Consider the following 22,877-nt stretch of genomic DNA (forward strand, 5'->3'; position numbering starts at 1 on the left):
CTGAATTCAACAGGAACTCCGAAACCTGGACTGCCGTGGCGGAGCATAAGGCAGCCGTCTCGCAGTACCGCGTCAGGTAGTCGGCGCATACAATTATCCACCGGTTACCTTTTGAGGAGCGTGGAAATGGTCCCATCAGATCAATGCCGACCTTTTCAAAAGGGGAACCGGGAGGCTTTACAGGTTGTAGGTGAACAACTGCACCCGAGGAGGGCCGCTTGTGGCTCTGGCACTGCATACAGCTGGCCACGTAGTTCTTAATTGTCTTGCTCATTTTCGGCCAATAGAACCGCTCTTTCGTGCGACTAAGTGTTCGTGCGGTGCCTAGATGGCCAGAGGTGGGGTCATCATGCGTGAGACGCAGAACAGACGTTGGGAGAGACAAAGGAACAACTAGCAGAAAGCGGGTGCCCGTCGTGGACAAGTTTCTCTGGTAAAGAAGACCATTTCGGATGCAGAATCGGCCTTCGCTTAATGAATTTCTCGCTCCAGGGAAGAGAGCTTTCAAGCTTGGGTCATTACGCTGTTCAGCGGCGAAAGTCACGGCATCGGGAAAGTCAAGTCACGGCATCGGGAAAGTCAGACGACAGCGAAGCGATAAGGTGGTCAAAGTTATCACCTTCACAATCTGTCGATGGTAGCGGCATTCTGGAGAGGCAATCCGCATCAGCGTGTAGACGGCCGGTCTTGTATGAAATGGTGAAGACATGTTCTTGCAAACGAATGGCCCATCGTGCGAGGCGGCCGGATGGGTCACGAAGGTTGACCAGCCAACACAGGGAATGGTGATCTGTGACGATAGTGAACGGGCGACCATATATGTATGAGCGAAACCGTTGCACGGCAAAGACTACCGCTAGGCATTCCTGTTCGGTCACTGTGTAGTTGCGTTCAGGCTTGCTTAAAGAACGACTTGCGTACGCCACAACGTGTTCCTTCTTGCCACAACGCTGAACGAGAACAGCACCGATACCGATGCCACTTGCGTCTGTGTGAATTTCCGTGAGCAACGAAGGATTGAAGTGCCGAAGTATTGGCTGCGAAGTTAACAAACACTTCAGCTTGTGAAAAGCGGCATCGCACTTGGAGGTCCACTGAAACAGGCTGTTCTTGCGTAGAAGGCTCGTCAGGGGGTGAACGACATCCGCAAACTTGGGTACGAACCGGCGGAAATACGAGCAGAGCCCGATGAAGCTACGCAGTTGTTTCACAGATTTAGGACGCTCGAACGATTCAACGGCCGCTGTCTTTTGCGGGTCAGGTCTAATGCCATCTTTGTCGACGAGATGTCCTAACACCAATGTCTGTCGCTCGCCAAAGTGGCACTTTTTTGAATTCAATACAAGGCCAGCTTTTTCAATGCAGCTGAGCACGAGGTCTAGGCGAGTGTTGTGCTCCTCAAACGTACGGCCAAAAATTACGACATCATCAAGGTAACACATACATATATGCCATTTTAAACCACGCAATATAGAGTCCATAAATCTTTCTAATGTTGCAGGAGCATTACATAATCCGAATGGCATAACGTTGAACTCGTAAAATCCGTCGGTCGTAACAAATGCCGTTTTTTCTTTGTCAGCTGCGTGCATCGAAATTTGCCAGTAACCTGATCTCAGGTCGACAGATGAAAAGTAGGACACGGAATGCAGGCAGTCTAGAGCGTCATCGATGCGCGGCAGTGGATAGACGTCTTTCTTGGTAACAGAATTCAGTCGGTGGTAGTCAACGCAAAATCTCCACGTACCATCCTTCTTCCTCACTAGAATGACGGGATCAGTACACGGGCTCGCCGATTCCTGTATTATTCCCTTTTCCAGCATCTCTTGAACTTGCTCGTTGATGATCTTGCGCTCCTATGGTGCCACTCGGTAAGGTTTCTGCCTAATGGGATGCGCCGATTCGGTGTGGATCTGATGACGTATCCGGGACGCTGGGATTAAGGGCCTGGATTAAGGGCCTTTGGCTGTATTTAGAAAAATCGAACACTTTCGAGTGCTTAGACAGAATGTCGAGCAGGGTATGACGTTCGCTTTGGTCAAGTGACTTGCTGACCATTTGTAGCAATTGGGCATGTTCTGAACCTTCTAAGCCTAGATGTTCATTTTGGCTTGTAGCATCAACAAGCGCAACCAGCGTCGTACATGACTCGGGTCTAAATACTGCAAGTTTCATGCCGCCTGGCAGAATTGCAGGCTCCATGAAACTGTTCATTGTCCACACACCTGCCCGTCCATCAACGACTGACACTATACAATGGGGAATGAGAATGTTCTTTTTCAGGCATGCCAAGGGAATCGGTTCGAGCGTGGCGTCAAACGTGCCACAGCTGTTACTGGAACATGTCACAGGAACACACGCAGCAGAAAATGCAGGAACGACTGTATCCACGGAGACGAAAAAGATGCGTTCCTCCGGACAGGAATTTTCCAAGAGCGCCGTTGGGAAAGTACCGTGTATAGAAAGATGCCCACTTCTGCAGTCTACAGTTGCCCAACACTCACACAAGAAGTCAATACCCAAAATAACGTCATGTGTAGACCGCGAAATAACCGCGAACTCTGTGCAAAACACCTTGCCACACAGCGAGACGTCCACAGTACAATATCCCACCGGACACAACACGTCACCACTTACACCACGAAATGTCACCCCACGGTTCAGGCAAAACATCACTTTTGGTCCTAGCAGGTTCTTAAAATTTACACTCATCACCGAAACTGTCGCGCCTGTATCCACAAGTGCCATAGTAGCCACTCCATCGACAACTACACGAACTTTGTTTTTCAACATAAACGCTGACGGGGGTATATCTGTAGATAGCACCTGTGATCTTGCGGCTTCACCCCCACTGGCCGCACCGACTAGTTTTCCGGCGGCGGTGTACGTGCGCGTCGCCGTGGCGACGGTGATCGTGGAGCACGGGGAGCTGGAGGTGGCGTCAAACTTCGATCAGAGGCCGGCGAGGGGTAGCGTGTCCCGGTAGGTGCGCGTGGTTTCCGTGACGTGGAGTGCGGGTAGTCGAAATGTTGGTGATACAAAGGCCAAGACTGTCGCTGATATGGGCGGTGGTCACAAAAACGTGCGATATGACCCGGGACGCCACAGTTGTAGCATACAGGAATTGGTCGAGGGGCACGTGGCTGCCCAGAGTAACGACTCCTCTCGAAAGGCATGGGATAGTGGTGCCGCCCTTCAGGGGCACTGTAGGCAGGCGATGTTGGGTAAACAGGCGGGCGAAAACTTCGTTCGTAGTTGGGAGTTGGATGACGGGGAAATCCAGCCTGCCGTGTGCCTTGATATTCATAAGCGTCTGCAGCGTTGATCGATGGTTTCCATGGTGGAAGAGAAACAGGAGTCCGCACACGTTCTGGTTCGTTTACGCACACATCCTGAAAATCGCTGGGGCGATGATAGGTCTGCTGAGATCGAAGCAGCTCTTCTCTGACAATCTGCCGTATGGTCAAAGCAAGGTCGTTAGGCGGCACTGTTTCAACACTAGCAACAGTGGGGACGTTGGACAGGCGGCCGAATTTAGGAGAAATTTGTCGCATCTTGAGGGATTCAAAGGTACGACAATGCTTCATCACGTCAGACACGGAGTTCAAGCAGTCTTTCCCAATTAACAAATTATACACGTCTTCGGCTATACCCTTGAGAACGTGTCCAACCTTGTCTTCTTCAGACATCCTCCCATTCACGATCTTGCACAGCTTCAATATTTCTTCAATGTATGTCGTACATGTTTCTCCTGGAAGCTGTGCCCTCTGAGACAATGTCTGCTCCGCGCGTTTCTTTTTTGCATCCGAATCACCGAAACACTTCTGCACTTCTTCAACAAAACGTTCCCAAGTAGTGAACATGTCCTCGTGGTTCTCGTACCACATGAGGGCGGTGTCAGTTAACGAGAATACGACATGATTGAGCTGTTCTTCGAGTCCCAGCCATTGCTTCTGCTTACCCGCTTGTAGTTCTTGAGCCACACGTCGACGTCTTCTCCTGAGGTTCCGCCGAAGTTTGGCGCACTCTGTAGTACGGCGCGGAACCCATCGGAGTTGGCCTCGAAGCGTTGGATGGCTGCTCTTGGGCCATTATGATCGGTGAAGGTGGAAGTCCGGTGAGGCCGCGGCTGCGACGAAGTCCTGGTAGTGAAGCTTCCGTCTTTGGGTTCGTCCTACCCAGCACCTCCACAAATTGTTACACGAGGCAAGGTAAATTAATGGGGGTTTTTAATGGGCCCTGAGTCCGCGATCACCGTCTAATGATGATGATCTCCACTGCAATGGCTCGTACCCACTCAGAGGGATCGCAGTGGAGGCAACATTGTCTTCATTCTCTACACGCGCTTCCGTTGTTTTTCCTGGTAGTGATACTTCTTATCTATATCTATGTTATAAGGCATGAACTAAGAAAGGCAACCTTTGTTTATTCGAACTTGTAGTCTCAGTTACCGCCATGTATTTGCTAGTCGTAATGAACATCGTACCACATAGGCGTTTAGCCCATAGCTCCCTTCCCTTTGTCCTTCAGCAACATTCTGTCGAGAGTGTTCTGAGTGTATGCAGCAGAAGTTATGTAACACGCGGCTGGAACATCATCTTCGCCGCTGGCCAGGAAAGTGGTCATGACATCTTTGCCGATGGAAATGCCTCGGTCCTGCGCAACCGCCTGCAGTCCGGCAACCTCGTGAGTACTGCTTGCAACCAGATGACGTGTCAAAGATGCACAAGTTTGCTGTTGCCACTCCTTGAAGGAAAGCTGACACAGTGAAGAACGGAAGGCAAAGAGGGACGGCAGCTATATTTCCTTTAACCAACTAGCCCGAATCGCTTTTCTTCCTTAACTGACAGTCAGTTAGAGTGATGAAACATAAATGATAGAGGGTGTGGGGTCTCGTAATTACTAACGCTCTCAGAACACATCAAGACGGCGGACACGGTCGAACTAAACCAAACAAAATATTTATTTAACTACTTTTACAGCAAAGATATCGTCAGCAAAATCAAATACGTTACTAATGACACGCTAAAACACAACTTTATACAATATTCCAATACACTCAATCAAGATAACAAATAAACAGTAATGCAAAGGTGGCATCAGGATGTTTGACTCCCTGCAAGGGACCCACGAAGTGCGACCCGCCATACAGGAGACGACCATCCATGCCAGCCACCACCAAGCCAAAAAGAGTCTCTCATGTCTCATGAGGCACCACCCAACCTCACCGCCAGGCATCACTGCTGGTGCTACTGAGCTAACCATAATAATGATGATGATAAATTGCGTGCGAGACACGTGTTCTCCACAAGGTGCAAACAACTTTACAGCTGGTAATGGCATCCCACAAGGGATAAAATGAAAGACTCATGAAAAGAGGTCATGCTATTGACTTAATGCCATGATGATTACCTCGAAGTGGCCTTCGTGGTCCCCAGCCACCAGTGAGTAGCGCAGGTTTGGCCCTTCCAAGTCTGGATCATGGGCAGCCACTTGTGCCACAAGTACACCCACGTATGTGGGTAGCAGGAGTGTAATATTGTACAGCTCACGCTCAAATCGAGGAGGACTGTCGTTGACATCCGACACATAAATGGTGACAGTGGCTGGCTGCAGTGCAAAATGTTGTGGCAGTCCATGGTCCAATACCGCCACTGTGAAGTTGTGTTTATCCTGCTGCTCCCGGTCCAAAGGATGCACCAAGCTTACAGCACCTGCAGTTCATCACTTTCATGAATTCTCCAACACTCATGCAAAATTAGCAAAATACAGTGTTAATTTTTCCAGCTTTCTTTCGAAAAATTTCCTGTAAGGAGCTGGCAATGACACCTGACATTCAGTAAGTAATACAGCTAAATGAGCCGAGAAAATAAAATGGAAGGCTAAGTAAAATGAAATTCACAATAAACACTGTTGAATTTACCACGGAAAAATGTTAGTGAGAAACGCTATCCTGCGCACAAGATGCGCGAACAAGCGAGTGCTGGGCAGGGCGGCACGTGAGCACGCAATAAAGGAGAAGAAAAGGAATGGTTATACCAGGAAACGCAAATATTGGTCTCTCTTGTGTCTCAGCATTATTGGTGCCGAAAACCCGGGAGAAGGCCGACATTCTCCGCAACAATCCAGTACCAAGAAGGGACAAGTTACGAAGACATCAAGGAGCTCTTTACAGTTCCACTACACGACTTCTGTCTGAGACCAGGGAGATTATTCTGCAAGACATATTGCCAACTTCTGCCGACATGCAGGGAATTATCAATGGGCTTTGCGACAAGGACACAGCTCACGCCGAACAGGTGACACCCTATATGATGAAGAGTTCGACACAGAAAGTGTGGGCACTTTGGATTACCAGAGAGGATCATGAAGGCCATCAGCAGGCTTTCATCTGCAATTACACATGTCCAGGTTGGTTTGACCATCAACAAAACGAACCAGCCGAGGTGTCTGAGTACGAGTATTGGATTCAGCAGCTCTATGGGAGCTGCTCGCTCGGACACCGCCAGCCAAAACCTCGCAGCCCACAGCAGGCTACGAGAACCGTGAGTGGCAAGTGATCGACACGCACCCCGATCTCACCGCTATCGAGAAGTTCAAGTACCAGAAGACGTACTTGGCTAGCGCTGCAAAGCACGTCATTAAAGGGATACGCCTTACAGAAGCGAACTACAGCATCATTTGCCGAAAAGGCCTCCTCATTGACAACCACATTGACAGCCTCCTTGCCATTGAACCAATAGAGACATCATCGCAAGTATCAAGGCTGCGGGACCTGTATGAGCAAATACAGTTCAGGAGCCAATGTTTGGAAGGCCTTGCCATGTCATCTTCAAAGTACACCGTTCTTTTGGATCGAGTTCTGGTGCACTCATTGCCAGAGGATCTGGCGATCCAGTATCGAAAGCGCATCAAAACCTAGACAGATTCCATGGACTCCATAGTCCAGTCGAGAGACGAGCAAGTGAAAACAATTCTGAAGTTCCTTAAAGTTGAAGTCGAAAGTAGAGAGTCGAGCGTCACGCTTAAAAACGACTTCAGGGAGAACGTCAACAAACTGCAAGGCTGCGGACATGTTACCACCTCACCTACCGTCTGCTCTAGCACTGACAGCACGGTCATCATCACCAGGTGCCCATTCAAGATGGGGACAGACAATATGATTCCTCTATGGCATCTCAGGACACGTCACGTGTGATTGCTGGGTCGTGCTATCAGCAGAAAAAAAAAGCACCAACGTCTTTCCAGCAACAGTAGCTTCTTCAGGTGCGAGAAACAAGGGCCCATTGCTCACAGTTGCAAAACCGCAGCCTAGCTTAAGTGCGACTGATGCTTAGGACACCATATCCCTGCTCTGTGCGAGATCTGGGGCCAACGAGGAACTGACAGTCTACAGTTGACTCCAACTGAACCCCAAGAGGTGTCCTCACAGCGAGAAAAGCGCGTAAGAACGGCTCCCGCAAGCAGCACACGCTCGTTGCCTGTGTTAATCCAAACAGCCACAGTGTGGCCATACGGAGCAGGTTAGCGCATACCAGTGCAACTGGTGTTTGACACTGGCAGCCAACGATTGCTCATCCGTAAGGACCTATCACAGCAACTTCACCTATTTTTCACTGGAACTGAAGAGGTACACATTTTTACGTTCGGCGAGTTAAATCATCCATGACATTACCAGTGCCGAAGGGTAAAAGCCACGCTTTGTGGACGTGTGAAGCCTATAGACCTCGATCTTGAAGCTCTGGACATGCCAGAGGTCTGCACCGTAAATGTTCAAACATTACAGCCCAGCGTTATCGCTATGATGCGTGACCGCGATTTGGCATTTGCTGATGAACCTCACGGGGACCAACCCCAAGACTCCATGATAAGCGTTTTGATAGGCTCAGGCCACTATTGGAGGGTAGTAACCGGGCGCTTCGAGCGTTTCACCGAGACTCTGTGTGCAGTAGAGACCATATTTGGCTGAGTCATTCAAGGTGTATGCGCTCACGTCAACCATAGCTTGTCACCGGGTAACATCAGTGCCACTGCCTTGTTCCTGGCTTGTTCTGACAACTGGTGCACTGAAGTCCTACCTGGAGACTCATCAGACATATGGTGCTTGGACACTATCGGTGTCACTGACGGATAAGACGACGTCATGAGGCACCCTGAAGTCTTTCACTTTCGTAGCGCAGTACGCAAGAATGCAGGACGCTAGGATGTACCGCTGACAATCAAGGCACCAGGTCTCACGTCTTGTACAAACCGAAATGTGGCCGAAACCAGGCTCAAGCGTCAGCTTCTGCAGTTCGAGCATCACTCAGAGGTTCCGCAGCAATACCATGCCACCATCAGCAAGAACTTCAAGAAAGGCAATGCGGAGAAAGTAGCCCCGTCAGCACCTCTTGGACACATCGTCTACTACCTGCCTCATCATGTGGTAGCCCGACGAGAGACTGTGACTGCAAAGGTACGTGTCGTATTCGGTGCCTCATCGCATGAGTACGGTGAACTGTCTTTGAATGACATGCTCAATAAAGGCATCAAGTTGGGTCCTGAACTCCTGCAATTGCTCTTACAGTTTAAGAGCAGCAAAATCGTTTTTACTGCAGACATCCGAAAGGCATTCTTCCGGATATGCATCTGACCAGAAGACAAAGATGCCCTTCGTTTCCTGTGAATCGACCAACTCCCAACATCTGGTCATGCCGTCCCGACAATCGTCGAGTGCCAATGACCCGGGTCTCTTTTGGAGCGAGCGACTTCTAGCCCATTCTTGCTGTCAGCAATTCCGCAGCACCACCTCGAAACATGGGAGACTAAACACCTGGACATCTCCGCCCATCTGCAGCGGTCATTCCACGTGGACAACTTAGTCATAGGTGCGTCTTTCGAAGAGGAGGCGAATGCTATCGTTGCCGATGCAGGAATGGAATTGAGAAAGTGAAGCTCCAACTCCCGCTTTCTATGCACCCAGTTCTTGAAAGATGACCTCTATTCGAGAATGTTACCAAGCAGAGCTCCAAGTCCAAGGTGGTTAGTATACTTTGGGATCGTCATCAGATCACATCATCGTCCCTACACAAGCCATACTCGCATTCATTGCAACCGAAGCATTGACGAAGCGAAGCATGTTGCAAGCGTTTGCGAGACAAGGCTATTCGACCCGCTAAACTTCATCGCTCCATTTCACGTGACAGCACGACTCCTGTTCCAGCTGCAATGATGACATGACATCGACTGGGACGAGCCTCTTCCACATGACATTGAGAAAATATGGAAAAAATGGGTATCCGAACTGCCTGTTTTGTCTACTATTTGCATTCCACGTTTTCTCACTGTTGCATTGCAAGATCATGGACGCGCTACAGTTCACTTGTTTGGTGACGCCAGCCCTCATGCGTATGGAATCGCCGTGTTCGTGCACCAACCACTAAAACACGACCGTATTACGGCGCGACTCCTCATAAGCAAGTCTCGTTCTGCACAACTGAAGAGAATTCCTCCACTGCGTTCAGAGTTTCTTGGGTGTCTTTCAGTGGCAAAGTTATGGCATTACATCCAGAAAATGCCCGAGTTCTCATCATGGGTGGCCTCCTTCTGGATGGATTCAATGATTGCACTACATTGGGTCTCTGGCAATGTTCACCGATTTGAGACCTTCGTAAGGAACCGTGTGCAAGAGATTCAGAACTTTGACTCGAGGCTGCACTTGGGGGCACTGTGCAAACGCAGACAATCTAGCAGACCTTCCGACGTGCGGAATATCCGCAGCGGTAATAATACAAGAGATCAAGTGGTGTACTGCCGAACTAGAAGGCATCTGGCCTCTGAATTCTTGCCCTGCACTGACGGTGCAGGACCTCAACAGCGAACTGGCGGCCGTGTGCTGCCAACTGAAGTCTCACCGCAAGCCATGCATTCACTGATACCACTACTGGACCTAGAGAAGTACAGCTCATTCTCCAGGCTCCTCATAGTAACCGCCTAAATTTCAAGGTTCGTTCGCAACGCCTCCCGAAACCAGCTATCCTTCTCTGGGCCGCAGACGTCCCTGGAAATAGATAACATGGAGCTACACTGGCTCAAATTTTTCCAGAAAACCACCTTCCTAGTAGAGGTAGTTACGCGTCAGGCAGGCCAGCCTTTGCTATTAGATTCCAGTGTTCTGGCGTTAAGGCCAGATATTGACCAGGATAGGTGTCTCGAAGTTGGAGGCCGCTTACTGGAACATGATGAACCAGGGGAGCTTAAACACCCAATCCTCTTACCAAATGACGTGTTTACAAGGCTCATGATATCGGCAATGCATGTCCGTCTTCTATAAACCCATGTTCAAGTTACGCTGCTGGACCCCCAATAATGATTTTGGATTTTAAAGGGCATACGAACCGTTGAAAGGGTGCTTTAGTCGTGCTTGGCATGTCATCACCGATGTTTGCGTCCAGCACTGGTCCTGGTTGCACCATTACCAAAAGACACCATAACAGAGGCGTCAACGTTCGACGTCGTGGGAGTAGACTTTTGCGGTCCACTGTACTGCCACTGTACTCAACCGTCAGCGAAACTTCATATTGTCATTTTCTCCTGTGCGATGACATAGGCAGTACATGTAGAATTAACCTCGGACATGACAGCCCATTCATTTCTTTTTGCATTTCGCCGATTTACTTCTAGGTGGGGCGTTCCATTTATATTTTATGCGGATAAGGCCAAAACCTTAGAGCAGCCGCGATTCCTGCTAGGTGAGACCGTGCAAAATCACGCAGGTACCCACAGAATCTATTGGAAGTTCATCACCGAATGAGCCCCATGGTGGGAAAGTTTCTGAGAGCGAGTCATACAGACACTTAATGATGCACTCAAGCGCTGCCTTGGACGAAGCAGCCTCAGTTATGAAGAGCTGCTTAGTGTGCTGGCGGAGGTGGAAACAATCGTCAAGTGCCGCCCTCTGATCCAACTCTGCTAGGATGCCGAGGATGCAAAGGCGCTGACGCCATCGCGATTCTTAATCCGCAAGCGTGTGGTGGGATTACCAGCAAGCACAGCAGTTTGCCTAGTTCCATCGCACATGACTTGCGAAAGGGGGTGAGATACAGAAACGAGCTTTTGCACCAATTGTGGACACGGTGGAAGAAGAAATTTTTACTTTTCCTGTGCTTTGCCCATCACTGCCAGCTGTCGTCTTCATCCCAGCTGCGAGTCGGTGACTTGATGGTTGTTAGGGACAACAATGTGCCAGCGCTGCAATAGAAGCTCAGCAGAGTAGTTGAGGCGTTTCCAGGCAGGGACAGCCTCGATAGGTACTTCAAGAGCGCCTTCCAAAATGGTCAGCGAGGTTGTCGCGCCACTCAATAGTTGTACCCTTTGAAGGCAAGCGATCACGCCGTGGCGGCGGGGAGATGTTGAGTTTACCGCGAGAAAGCCTTGGCGGGAAACACAATGCTGTACACCAGACGCGCGAAAAAGCGAACGCAGGACGGGGCCGCACATGAACACGCAATGAAGGAGAAGAAAAGAAATGATTCTACCAGGGAACGCGGGTGTTAGTCTTTTCTTTGTCTCAACAAACACTCCCAAAAAAAATTTAAAATTCTGTCGATATTGTTGCAGCTCAATTATGTGGATGTGAGGAAGAAAGAAGAGGATGATGTTGATCAAGAACCAACATTTTGCTTTGTGAACCACTTTTCACTATAGAAATATACTAGAAATATTTCGGTGGAGTTGCCACGTACATGACAAGATAGAGCTCCACAGCAGACGTGTCCTGGTCGGCCCCAAGATGTCGACAGAAGGTAATCTTGCTGCTTCTTCTTTGACAGACACTTCAGTACAGCCGGTCGTGCTGACTCAGCCGCCATCCTGGCAACTTTTGCGTCACAGATGATGTATACGTGAATGATTGAATCCCGAAATACGAGCGCTTTGCAGCAGTTTATCGTTGGTACCCAATCATGATACTAGTTAATGTTGGCTTCTACCTTTACCGCACAGCAGGTGTGTGATTTTTCAGGCTCATGAACCAGATATAACGAGTTGGGATGCCAGTAAGCAGAAGCTCCGGATGTTTTTGGTAAACCAGGCGGGCACCAGCGTGCCGCTTTTATAGATACGTCCAACAGGCTTGAACTTCAACAGAGTCACATTATCACACATACTTGACATTCTGACCCTTTGCCGTTGTGCATATGCCAATGCAGAGAAAGTAAGCCACATGCTCAGAGGAATTGCAGACGATGCTTTCAACCTGCTGGTGTCGAAGGACTTCTCAGCCATGGACATCATCAAAGAGTGCCGGCAATTCGAATAACTGAAGAGTCGCCACATTGCTCAACATTTCATGAGGCTTCTGAATACTGCCCCTGCATCTCCTCTATCTTTTCCAATGCAGTCGTTCGATCATTCTTCACAACGACCTTTTTGATTCAGCAGGTTGTGAGGGAAGAGCTCGCAAATGCCAGACTGCAGCCTGTCTACTCGCTAATACAACCACATGTAAGTTCCATGATGCCACCTTCACATGCCCCGGAAATGTCTCGTTGCTACCGGGACCCTACACAGTAAAGAACACAAGACAACAAGCTGATCTGCTTTTTTTACACGGCGTGTGACACACCTTCCGCTATTGTCGCTCTCAGACCTCTCAATCTCGCTCGTTTTACGCCTATCGACATTACCACAACCAGCCCATGCTGTTCGTTGCTTGTGCAACGAGGTTCCTGCAACATCAGTCCGACACTCCAGTCGTTCACCCTCCTCGGACAATCATCACTCCCGTTCCCTTCAACCCCATCGATATTTGTTGCCCCAACCTACTGGATGCCCACACTCAGAAAACTGAGCAATGCCACTCCCAAAGGTGACGCTGTATTGAACCCTTGACCTGCAAACCCTCTGCAAACCCTGACCACGGACCAAAACCTCCTTTCTATAGTAGTGGATGGTCTGTCTGTTACTGCCCTCAATGACAGCGGTGCACATATTTCAATTATGAGCTCTGATCTACTAGCACTGTTAAGTAAGGTCCTTACGCCGACTGAGCCCCTGCTTGTACATGTTGCTAATCAAGGAAGGCTGATTGTGCTTAAAATATACACCGCACGTGTGCAGGTCTTGATGACAAACTTTGGTCAAAAATATCACAGACACAGAGTAAAGGAACGCACAATGACAAGCGCAAGCCGCACTTCCAAATAAAGTAGACTAAGCGCAAAGCCAGACTGACGGAACAACATACATTACGCTATCCAGCTATCGAACAATCTCTTTTTCGATATGTACAACGTGACCGACGTGTCGCTGAAACACCGTTATTTTTTTCTTTCTAATGGAATAGGCCTCCATCAACTCATGTGCAGTTTTATACCTACTTCTACCTACAATCTTGAGCTCTTTGAAACAGAGTACACACTTGCAGGCTTTGCAATGCATAGGCAAATGCACCAAGCCATCCTTCATTAGATTTAATTCATGCTCCCTGACTCTTTCATTATTACAGTGCCCATTGTTCCCGATGTACGAGTTGCCACAAGAAAGAGAAATTTCATAAACCACGCCATGGGCACAATTCCTGTACGTCGTGCCATGTTTCTTGCCGTATCCTTGACGGCTCGCCTCCGCCCAAGCAGTTCTTGGGCATAGCTGAGCCAGTTTTACGGGTGCAAAAAAGGCGACAGGTATCCCATACAAGCCTGCAACCTTTTTCAGGTTGTGGAAGACCTTATGAATGTGAGGAATCACTGCAAGTCTTAGGGTTTGGGTCTCTTGTTCCCCCTTGGCAGCTCTAGTACCTCCACTCTTCGCCTTCAGCAAAAGAGCTTTCGAAACAGCTGTCAATAACGAGTCAGGGAAATTCGCAGCTACAGGTCTCTGGATCAGGTTTTTGAATGATCCCTGCACCATGTGCGTGCACAATTTTTTTAGAGGAGATCCCTGGCAGAGCATAGCTATACCACGCTTGACTATTTTTTACTGGCAGGAAGAAGTCAAATGGTGTTACCGCTTTCTTGGCACGAGGAAAATATTGCTAGCATGTTTGCCCGCTACAGAAGGTTAAAAATATAATTGCTGTCACAATATTAATGCGGTTTCTTTTACTGCAAAATGAGTTTTTAGTTTAGCTCTGCCTTCAGTACCCCTCTAGTTTAACTTGCATACTTATTTTTTGAAATTTTCGTATGAAACCTGCATATAATAAAATCTTTTTTATTATCATTCCTCTTGGGAATTTCTCAATTTCATTATATCCAGATTTAACAGTACTCGGTATTCTGAAATTTGCAGAAGTGAAATATTTTTACATTGAACCAATGAACATTTGGAGGAGGATTTTCAAAAAAGTCATTAATCTGAAAAAAATCCTTAATCTGAAGTTTGCTCCGACTAGATTTGACTGTAACACACTGTAACACAATGGGATTCCGAATCAGGATGCCACGTAACCTGGCTCATCGCGGCAGACTGTATGGCAGGAGCTATCGTAAGAAAACAAACATTTTTCAGGGGTGGAACAGCCAAAATAGAATTTGGAGCAATACTTGGAGCAGCAAAACCTTACTTTTGAAGCAGTAAAACACAAATTTGGAGCAGGTTATGGGAAAAAAAAGCACTCATTTTTTTATCATGAAAGACCGAATTTGAAGCAGTATAAAAAAAACACTTAAATTTTAAAAAAAGATAAATATGAGCCATTTAACCTCACGTAAATCGTACAGAGTAAATGTCAGCACTGCTATATTTTATTACATATATTTGTTGGGGTTTAATGTCCCGAAACCATTATATCACTATGAGAGACACCCTAGTAGAGGGATCCAGAAATTTCTGCCACCTGGGGTTTTTAAACGCGCCCCACGGGCTTCAAGCATTTTCGCCTCCATCAAAAATCTGGCGTCCAGGAATCTATCTCGTGACCTGCAAGTAGCAGCCTTGTGCCTTAGCCACAATGACCACCGTGAGAATTCACTGCTATTTAAATAAAAGTACCATTATGAACCACCCCAGTGAGCAAATAATATAAAGTCCACATTAACACTTGCCGAACCTGCGAAATCCTTTGACAGACTCGGCGAATTCAAATGTGGGTTAGCTAAGCTTGGCGGCCTTGTAATTCAAGAGATTCGTAAAAACCAAAAAATAAGAGTTGCACAAAAATAAAAATAATAAACATTGACGCATAATTTTTTTCAGTTCAGCAGAAATGCCTTTCGCTACTCCAAACGATTGCTAGTAACTTTTCTTAGACATCAGCGATCATACTAGTACTCTCAATTATGCGGCACATACATACATGAATAAATTAACAAACTGTGCTGTGTCTCGTGACTTACGCTAACAGCTCCTTCCAAATCACAATGCATTTTTCGCAGAACACATCTGTACTGCAGCTCAGGTAGCCTAAAAAGCATTTTGCGCAGATTAAAACAACACTGAGAAAAGATAAAGCAAATGGGGGTGTCTTTTCGTCCTACAACAGTAATCATCACACAGCTTGCTTGCACTTCCTTTCTTAAAATCTTGGCGCTGGCCACTTTCCTATCCAAAAAGTTATGTCACACTGATAATGTGCATGATGTTTGTGACCAGATAAAATAACAACGGCACACACTCGTTGGCCCAGCGACAGCACCGGATATCTATCACCTGGACAAAAGAACTTCAAGGCAGAATCTTAAATCTTGGCAGGGTAAAATTGAAGAGGACAATATTTTATTCAAGACAAAAAGATGTTTTGTATGCCAATGTTAAGGCAACTAACGTGGTGTCTCGCAACACTAACGTTCGCAGCACAACGAGCTAGTTCACGCGCTGAAAATGCGGCATACGCTTCAGACTTAAATTCGTAATTTGCAACTACGTTTCCCTACTAGGATATTCATGTCTCCCACGAAGTGTTGGTGGCTACGACAACTAATTTTCGCTTGAAGTTCTGTCATCCTGCCAATAGGTACCCGCTGTGGTGAGTAGATCAACGGGCATGCGGTGTTGTTACTTCATCTTATACTTTATCTGGTCGATCGCATCTCACAAGTGTCTCCACCTAACGAGTATAATACATTACACTGCAGTTTAGGATTGGAGTCTGTGCGATTCGATTGATTGATGATAAGTGCAGCTGACCAATCTGGCCTCCAATTCTCACTACAGTCGAGCCCGCTTATAACGAACCTGAGCGTGACGCGGCATCCGTTCGCTGTGTCCCGAAGTTTGTAGTAAATGAAACACAGCTTTTAAAAAAAGTTGAGAGTGAAAACACAAACTTTTTTTGCCCCAAAAAGTCCATGTAAACGTGTTTCGAAGAGCAGAAGCGATAAGGGCGCTCTCGAGTTCATTTAAAACGGCAGGGTACTCGTTCGCCGAGGCCCGTGGCATAAGCTGCATGAGGCACTGGCTCCAAAGTTTTGTCGTTCTCGCTGTCCGATTCCTCCAAATCGCTCTCGCCACATACTTCATTCACGATGCCCCAATCCATGCACGGTTCCGCACTGTCGGCATCATCATCGGCCGTAATTAAACCATCGCAACAGATGTCCCACCCGCTCCCCCAGGTCGGAGTCCACGACGCGATGCCACAAATCACCGCCGCAGTGGTCCTGTTCAAAAGCTTCAGGCTCGGCATCGGGCTCGACGTCGACGAAGTCGGCCTCTCGAAAACAGTTTCGCGAACATGTAGTCGTCACCGCCGCCCACAAAATATTCACCATTTCCACAGCTGAATACCGGGACGCCCGAAGCGGCAAGTTGGCTGCCAGGTGGTCAACAACTATGAGCAAGCGCTCCGCAACGCGGCACATTACGCGTGGATTATGCTCAAGCCAAGCAGTCACACTTTCGAAGTTTTATTGAGCAGCAGGAAAAAGCGTGCTAGGTTGGCTATCATGACCATACACGCACACAAACAGCGAGTAAGACGCGCATACGCGACACACATACAAGAACGCGTGGAACAGCTCTGGGCCCGCTTCCAGTGAGAAAACGTAACTAATTCGAGCCTGCGTGGCGGGCGTCGCGGAGCGGTGGAGACAGGCAGAGGGGTTGTGATCAAGAGAGGAGAGCAGACTTGTGAAAGAAGGGCAAGAAGTTGCGATAAAGAGAGGGGAGGATGCGGCGGGAGGGCGACCTTGAAAACCAAAACACACGAGAAGGAGGCAGGTTGGGTAGCTTGCTTGAAAGGTCCACAAAACTCGCACGTAGAAAAACTTCAAAAGAGTGCCTGCGCGCGCAGAAGTCAAAGCATGGACGCCTGCATTGGTGCGCGCAGCGGTGTTCGAAGAATCGGCGGCCGTGGTGAAAAAATTGTTTTGTTGCGCCGGCTGGTTTGCGTGGCTTCATGAACTACGATGTTTCGCGATTCGTTCCGCACAAATTAGCCGCTTTCACCCTTCTGCACGCACGCAGAAGGCATGCTGAGCCGAGTACGAAGTGAGCGAGAACAAGTCCTAAACACGAAACGAATCACAAATTATCAGAGTCGGTGGAGTAGCGTACGTGCGTGCACTAGGTGCAGACTATCGGATAAAGTCGGTGGCAAATGATGTTGGCAAATGGTCTGGTCACTCCAGGCCGGCGACGGCAAGGAGAGTACCAGCGATCAAAAACAGGGTAGTTGGCCGACCGGTCTTCGAAAGATCAGTGGCAGTGTGAGAACACGGGCCTCGTCTGGTGATGCGGGGTGCTCAGAGTAGCAAGGGGGCAAAGGGCGGAGGGGTGCGTAACAAAAAGCAGTCGGGGCATGGAGGAAGAAAACAACTCTCCTTCCTTCATGTGTTAGGGAGAGCGGCAACTAGAGGGTCGCGGAGGCAGGGTCTGCGTTTAAAAATAAGAATGTATGGGCACCTCGCCGATGCCTCATCGGTGGACGAAATCGGTTTCCCGAGAAGTCGACTGACCACTGACTCCGTTCGCTGTAACCGATCAGCGACGCTCTGGGACATTCGTTATAAGTGCAATTTTGTGCCATAGAACCAATGTATATTTTCATGGTCACGCGGATATTGTTCGTTTTAAGCGAAAGTTTGTTTTAAGTGGGGCCATTACAGGTGGGCTCGACTGTACCACCATTATCATGATGGTTAGAACAGAGGTGCTGGCAGTAGTGCCTGGCGGGGAGCCTCGGTGACGGCACGGGAGAGATGAGCAAGCCTTTTTTGCAGGTGGCAGTTGGCGCGAACGGTTATCTCTAGAGGTGGATCTGTGGTAGACGGCACCACAGGCAGTCTGCCGTGGGCCCCTGGGGTGAATCAAGCGTTGGCAAAGCCACCTTTTGTGTGTTCTTGTGTTTGTTAGGTTGTTGAGTGGTGTGGAATATTGTGTAAGGTTGTTGTAGCGTGTTGATCACAATTGAGGTATATCAATTTGGCTGGCGATATCATTGTTCTAAAAGCAGTTGAATATATGTGTGTTGTTTGGTTCGTTCCAACCGTGTCTACTGTGTCCGTTCAGTCTAAGAGCGTGATGTTCTCCATTTTGAGACCCCACGCTGCAGAGGTGATTTAACTGCCGTGGAAGCATGCTAGGCTGTAAAAGCACCTACTTAAATGTAGATTATTTTGAATGTAATCTTCTGTAAAACTGCTTGAACAGCAGTAAACGGGTGCTGAGCCTTGAAAAGATTTATTCAAAAAAATCTGCACTGTCGCGAAGCCCCATTTCAGGGTCAAATGAAGATATTACCCTTGATTCAATTCATCAATTTCAAGTTTAAAAGCTTGATATACAGTCAGTGACCGATTTTTCGAACCTTTAAAGAACCACAAAAATGTTCAAAAAATCGGGCAGTCCTAAAAATTCATATACCATATTTACTCGTGTAATTAACGCAATCGCATAATAAATGCACCCCCAACCAGCCATCAAAATTTGGATTTTTTTTTCACTCGCCTAATAAATGCACCCCCTACATTCATCCGCTGCAGTCCCGCTAACCGATACCTGACACCTCCTCACCCATTGGATCTATTCCGTTTTTTATTACTTTGCCGACGTCCTTAATCACTTCGGCTCACTCCCTCCCCCTTCACCAGTTGCCGCGTGCCTATGGCTTTTCTTTCCATCTGTGCGTGGCACGTCCCCCCGTCTTGTCTGTACGCCACAGCTGAGTTCACGAGCGGTGCGTGTGTAGACACCTCGCAGCTCATAAGCACACAGCGAGTGAAGGTCACCAAACTGCCTGTGTCAACTGACGTTGGTCGCTTCCTGCGACCCCCCCCCTTACTTTCTTTTTTTAGCTTTCTTTTTTCTTTACTCTAACTGTCCTTTCATTCTCCGTTCCCCCGGGAGTGTACCCTTTTGAGCGCCCCTCGAGATCACAAGCAGATATTCCTGTTGCGGTTAAACCATTGCGAGAAAAAATAGTCACAAAGCTTTTATGGCGTGCGCGAGTGGCCCGTGGACGGCTTGCAGAAGATGGGACGATCAACCAGAATTGACAGTCAATCCTGGATATATCAAATTTTTGGCTATACTGAACAGTTGAGAAATCCCCTGAAATTTTCTTTGCAAAGGTATGGGACCAGTGCACCTGTATATCGAACTTCCGCACAGCAGGACATTCGCTATATCGAATGCTGTGCCGCACCAAAGCCCAGAAAGTGCATTTTTCCTAACAAATATTGATCAATTTTAGGCGGCATTGTAACAAGGTCCGATTCCTTTTCGCGTGCAGGTGACGAAAAGGCGGTGGAACTTCATCACTCTGATATGGTTCGTGGCCTGATGTTTGTGATTGCACCGGTATGTTTGATGCGTGATCTGCAGGTCTTAATGCACGGGCACAGTGTACAGTCGACTCCTCTTAAGCGAAAGTTTCATTTAAGCAAAGTACACTTATTCAGTGAACCAAGACCTTTATTCAAACTGCACAAACCTGACCTTACTCATGAGGATGAGTAGGAGAAAAAAAAAGGAGTGAAGAGTGGTTTGTTTGGCAAGCTTGAGTTGTTTTTTCATAAGGTCCGCACCCATGCCTGACAAACTAGCTAGAAATTCTGGACAAGCATCATGCTCAAAATAGCGCTGCGAAAGTTCAACAGCCTGTTTAGCTGATTGTTCTGGTGGCCCCACTGCACTGGCAGTATTGTCATTACATTCATCGTGCACTTCAGCAATCGTTTTCTTGACAGTCTCTTCACGACAAGTACGAACAATTTCATCAATTGATCTGTAGTCCTGCAGCGTGAAAGGGGCAGAAGGTATGACCTGACTGAATACTGTCTCAATGTCGGCATCAGCAGGGCTTTCTTCTTTATCAGGTACTCCTTCCTAGCGCTTAAAAGCCAGCATGGTGAAAGCATTTGTGTATTGTTGTTTCCTTCACTTGCTCCCAGGCACAAGCCAAAATGTGGATGGATACCAATAAATCTATGCTGTAGCATTTCCCGCTGCCTGTTCTATGCAGCATTTGATGGAGCAATTGTCTGCGGCAATGAACTTTAATGTTCTGAATAACCCCTTGATCCATTGGCTAGATCACTGCGGTTGCATTGGCTGGCAAGAACTCCAGAGTGATGGCTTAGAGTACTTGAACCTGACCATAATCTGGGCAATTATCCACAATGAAGACAACCTTCCTGCCTTGCCTCGTAAATCTTGCCTCTTCCTCCCGAAGCAAGTTTTTCGAAAATGTCCATTGTCATCCACGCTTTTCCGTTCTCATGGTACACAACGGGAAGGTGTCGAACGCCTTTGAAACAACGTGGGTGCCTTGATTTTCCTGTTACCAACAGCTTCAATTTCTCATTTCCTGCCATGTTTGCACCCACCAGCACAGTGATGCGATCTTTATTGTGTTTTCCTCCACTACAGGCTTTGCCTTTGAATGTGAAAGTCTTTGATGAAAGCACCTTATAAAAAAGACCCATCTCGTCGACAGTGAAGACGTCTAGTGGCTCAAAGCTCATCAAAATTTCGTTAAACCGCCCCTCTTGCCAGTCGGTGCAAATGTCCCTGCTGACTGCACCACTCTTTAAAAACTAGGCCATGGCGTGTTTTGAAGCGGCTGAGCCATCCGTCGCTTAGGGCAAAGTTCTGAACACCCATTTGCATGGCGATGTCTTGAGCTTTATGCTCGAGAATTGGTCCGCTTATGGGCAAATTGGAACTCCGTGCACCCTTGAGCCACAAAAAAAGAACTTTTCTAGTTGTTCATAAGGCGCCGTTCACATCCGCATCTCTTTAGATGTAAAGGTCTCATTCTTAACAGTGCCTTCAATCTTTTCACCGTCTTTCCAGATCAGTGTCAGCGTCGATTTCTGGGTGTATTTTTTCGCCCCCTTCATTTTGGGCAGGCCGCTTAGATTGAGCTCCTGAAGAATTTGCAGCTTTTTTTCAAGCGAGAGTATATGGTGCGGCCGCTTCTTTTCCATCAGGCTGAAATAACACCGTGATCCACCGCACTTCGCCGCACAAATAGGCCTAATGCACAATTGACTCGCAGACTTTGCTCCCGCAGCTACAAGCGAGAATGACTACTGGATTGGCTTGTCTCGATCTGAAGATGTTGCCAAGGTTGTGACACTACCTTTGGCATGAGCGAGTCTACGCTGTGTTTAGAGTTTGTGCCGTTTAAACGTAGGTGACCAATAAGCACTGTTTCGATTAATTGATTAATTTTACTGCGCAACACATAGAAATCCAGCTATATGAGCCTGTTTAGTTCCGTTAATGATGCATTTTTGTTTAAGTGAGTTTAGTTTATTCGGAGTCCACTGTATTTCAAAAAGACCGATTGCCGAAAACATCAAAATAAGAATGCGGAGTGACACGGCCATCTTATTGCATTGTTCCCATTCCCTTCCTTGTTAGCGCACAATGACATACGAGCCTAAAAAGCATAACCTTTGAGATGTACAACTTCGCAACGCATTTTTAGTTTTGGGTATTAAACGCCCGTCTCTCAGGCTACACTCTTTTTAGCTTTTCGCATCAAATCTACCAAAAACAGTTATTGCCAACTACAAAGCCACAAGTGACATCGATATCACCAACATGTTGAGGGTGGGAGCTCGTCATTATCTTTCAGTGTACTTCTCGCCTCGTTCCTGATAAATTTCAATTCTGAAGTTGAACTGAACGTTTTCCCGCACGCAGCGATAAAAAGTATGACTGGTGCTTGGAGCGATGTTAAGTAAAATATTGTCGCAAACTTTGCTTGTGGGCCAGGCGATGACTTCAGGTGTGTCATGAACGCTGACAACAGCGTACAGTGCCTCAGTAAATTATGCGACTTTTCAGCATTTCCGGGCACCGTCTCGGATAAGGAGCGACTTCATCGGTGCAAATGACGAAGTAGCCGTTTATGACTACATTGCTTCAGAGGTCATGGCTGCCGTTGCCGGTGCTGCGCAAGTGTAATCCTGCGGTAGTGAACATTTTTGGTTGTGAATGTGCCACTGCCTCCGCTGCCGTCGCTAACCAACCTTTTGCCACGCCACAAGGCTTGCCTCGGTGTTCTGGGTCAGTCAACGCTGTTGTGACCGAAAGAGCTGAATTCGCTTATTTGAAAAGCTTTGATGACATAGAGGATGACTGGAACTTTATGGCTCGCAAGAAGACAACTTCACAGACTATTTTCATGTGAAACAAGGTGCAGTAACTTGCAGTTCACCCCTTATTCTTGATTATACTACGAGCGAATCGTTATGTTAGCACTTGTAACGATTTCCAAAGCCTGGAATGCTTTAATTTAGGCCTTGAATGAATTTGTATTCTAATTATCCATATATTGAACTATTTTGGGGTTCTTTTCAAGCTCGCTATATTCAGCATCGAATATATGTCCATTTTTCTTTATTATATAAGTACTACTCAAGTTCGATTAGGAATTAATCGACAAAAATCGCTATTCACTTCGAACCTAAAATTTACAATTTGTACCAGCCTGTCCCTTGGGT

General features: G+C 47.6%; 1 protein-coding gene across 7 annotated transcripts in view; it reads right to left on the reverse strand.

The window, feature by feature from the left end:
- LOC119178697 (fat-like cadherin-related tumor suppressor homolog) overlaps positions 1-22,877 on the reverse strand; it is an 812,220-nt gene that overhangs the window by 616,730 nt on the left and 172,613 nt on the right. For all 7 annotated transcript variants that reach the window (XR_012888480.1, XM_075882464.1, XM_075882456.1 and 4 more), the window contains exon 12: positions 5,413-5,714. Coding sequence is in view for 6 of the 7 variants with exons in the window: in XM_075882464.1 (XP_075738579.1) it covers positions 5,413-5,714 (302 nt within the window). In the remaining variant the exon portion in view is untranslated. The remainder of the gene's footprint in view (positions 1-5,412; positions 5,715-22,877) is intronic.

The sequence above is a fragment of the Rhipicephalus microplus genome, chromosome 2, assembly GCF_043290135.1.
Source record: "Rhipicephalus microplus isolate Deutch F79 chromosome 2, USDA_Rmic, whole genome shotgun sequence".
NCBI classification, from domain to species: Eukaryota; Metazoa; Arthropoda; class Arachnida; order Ixodida; family Ixodidae; genus Rhipicephalus; species Rhipicephalus microplus.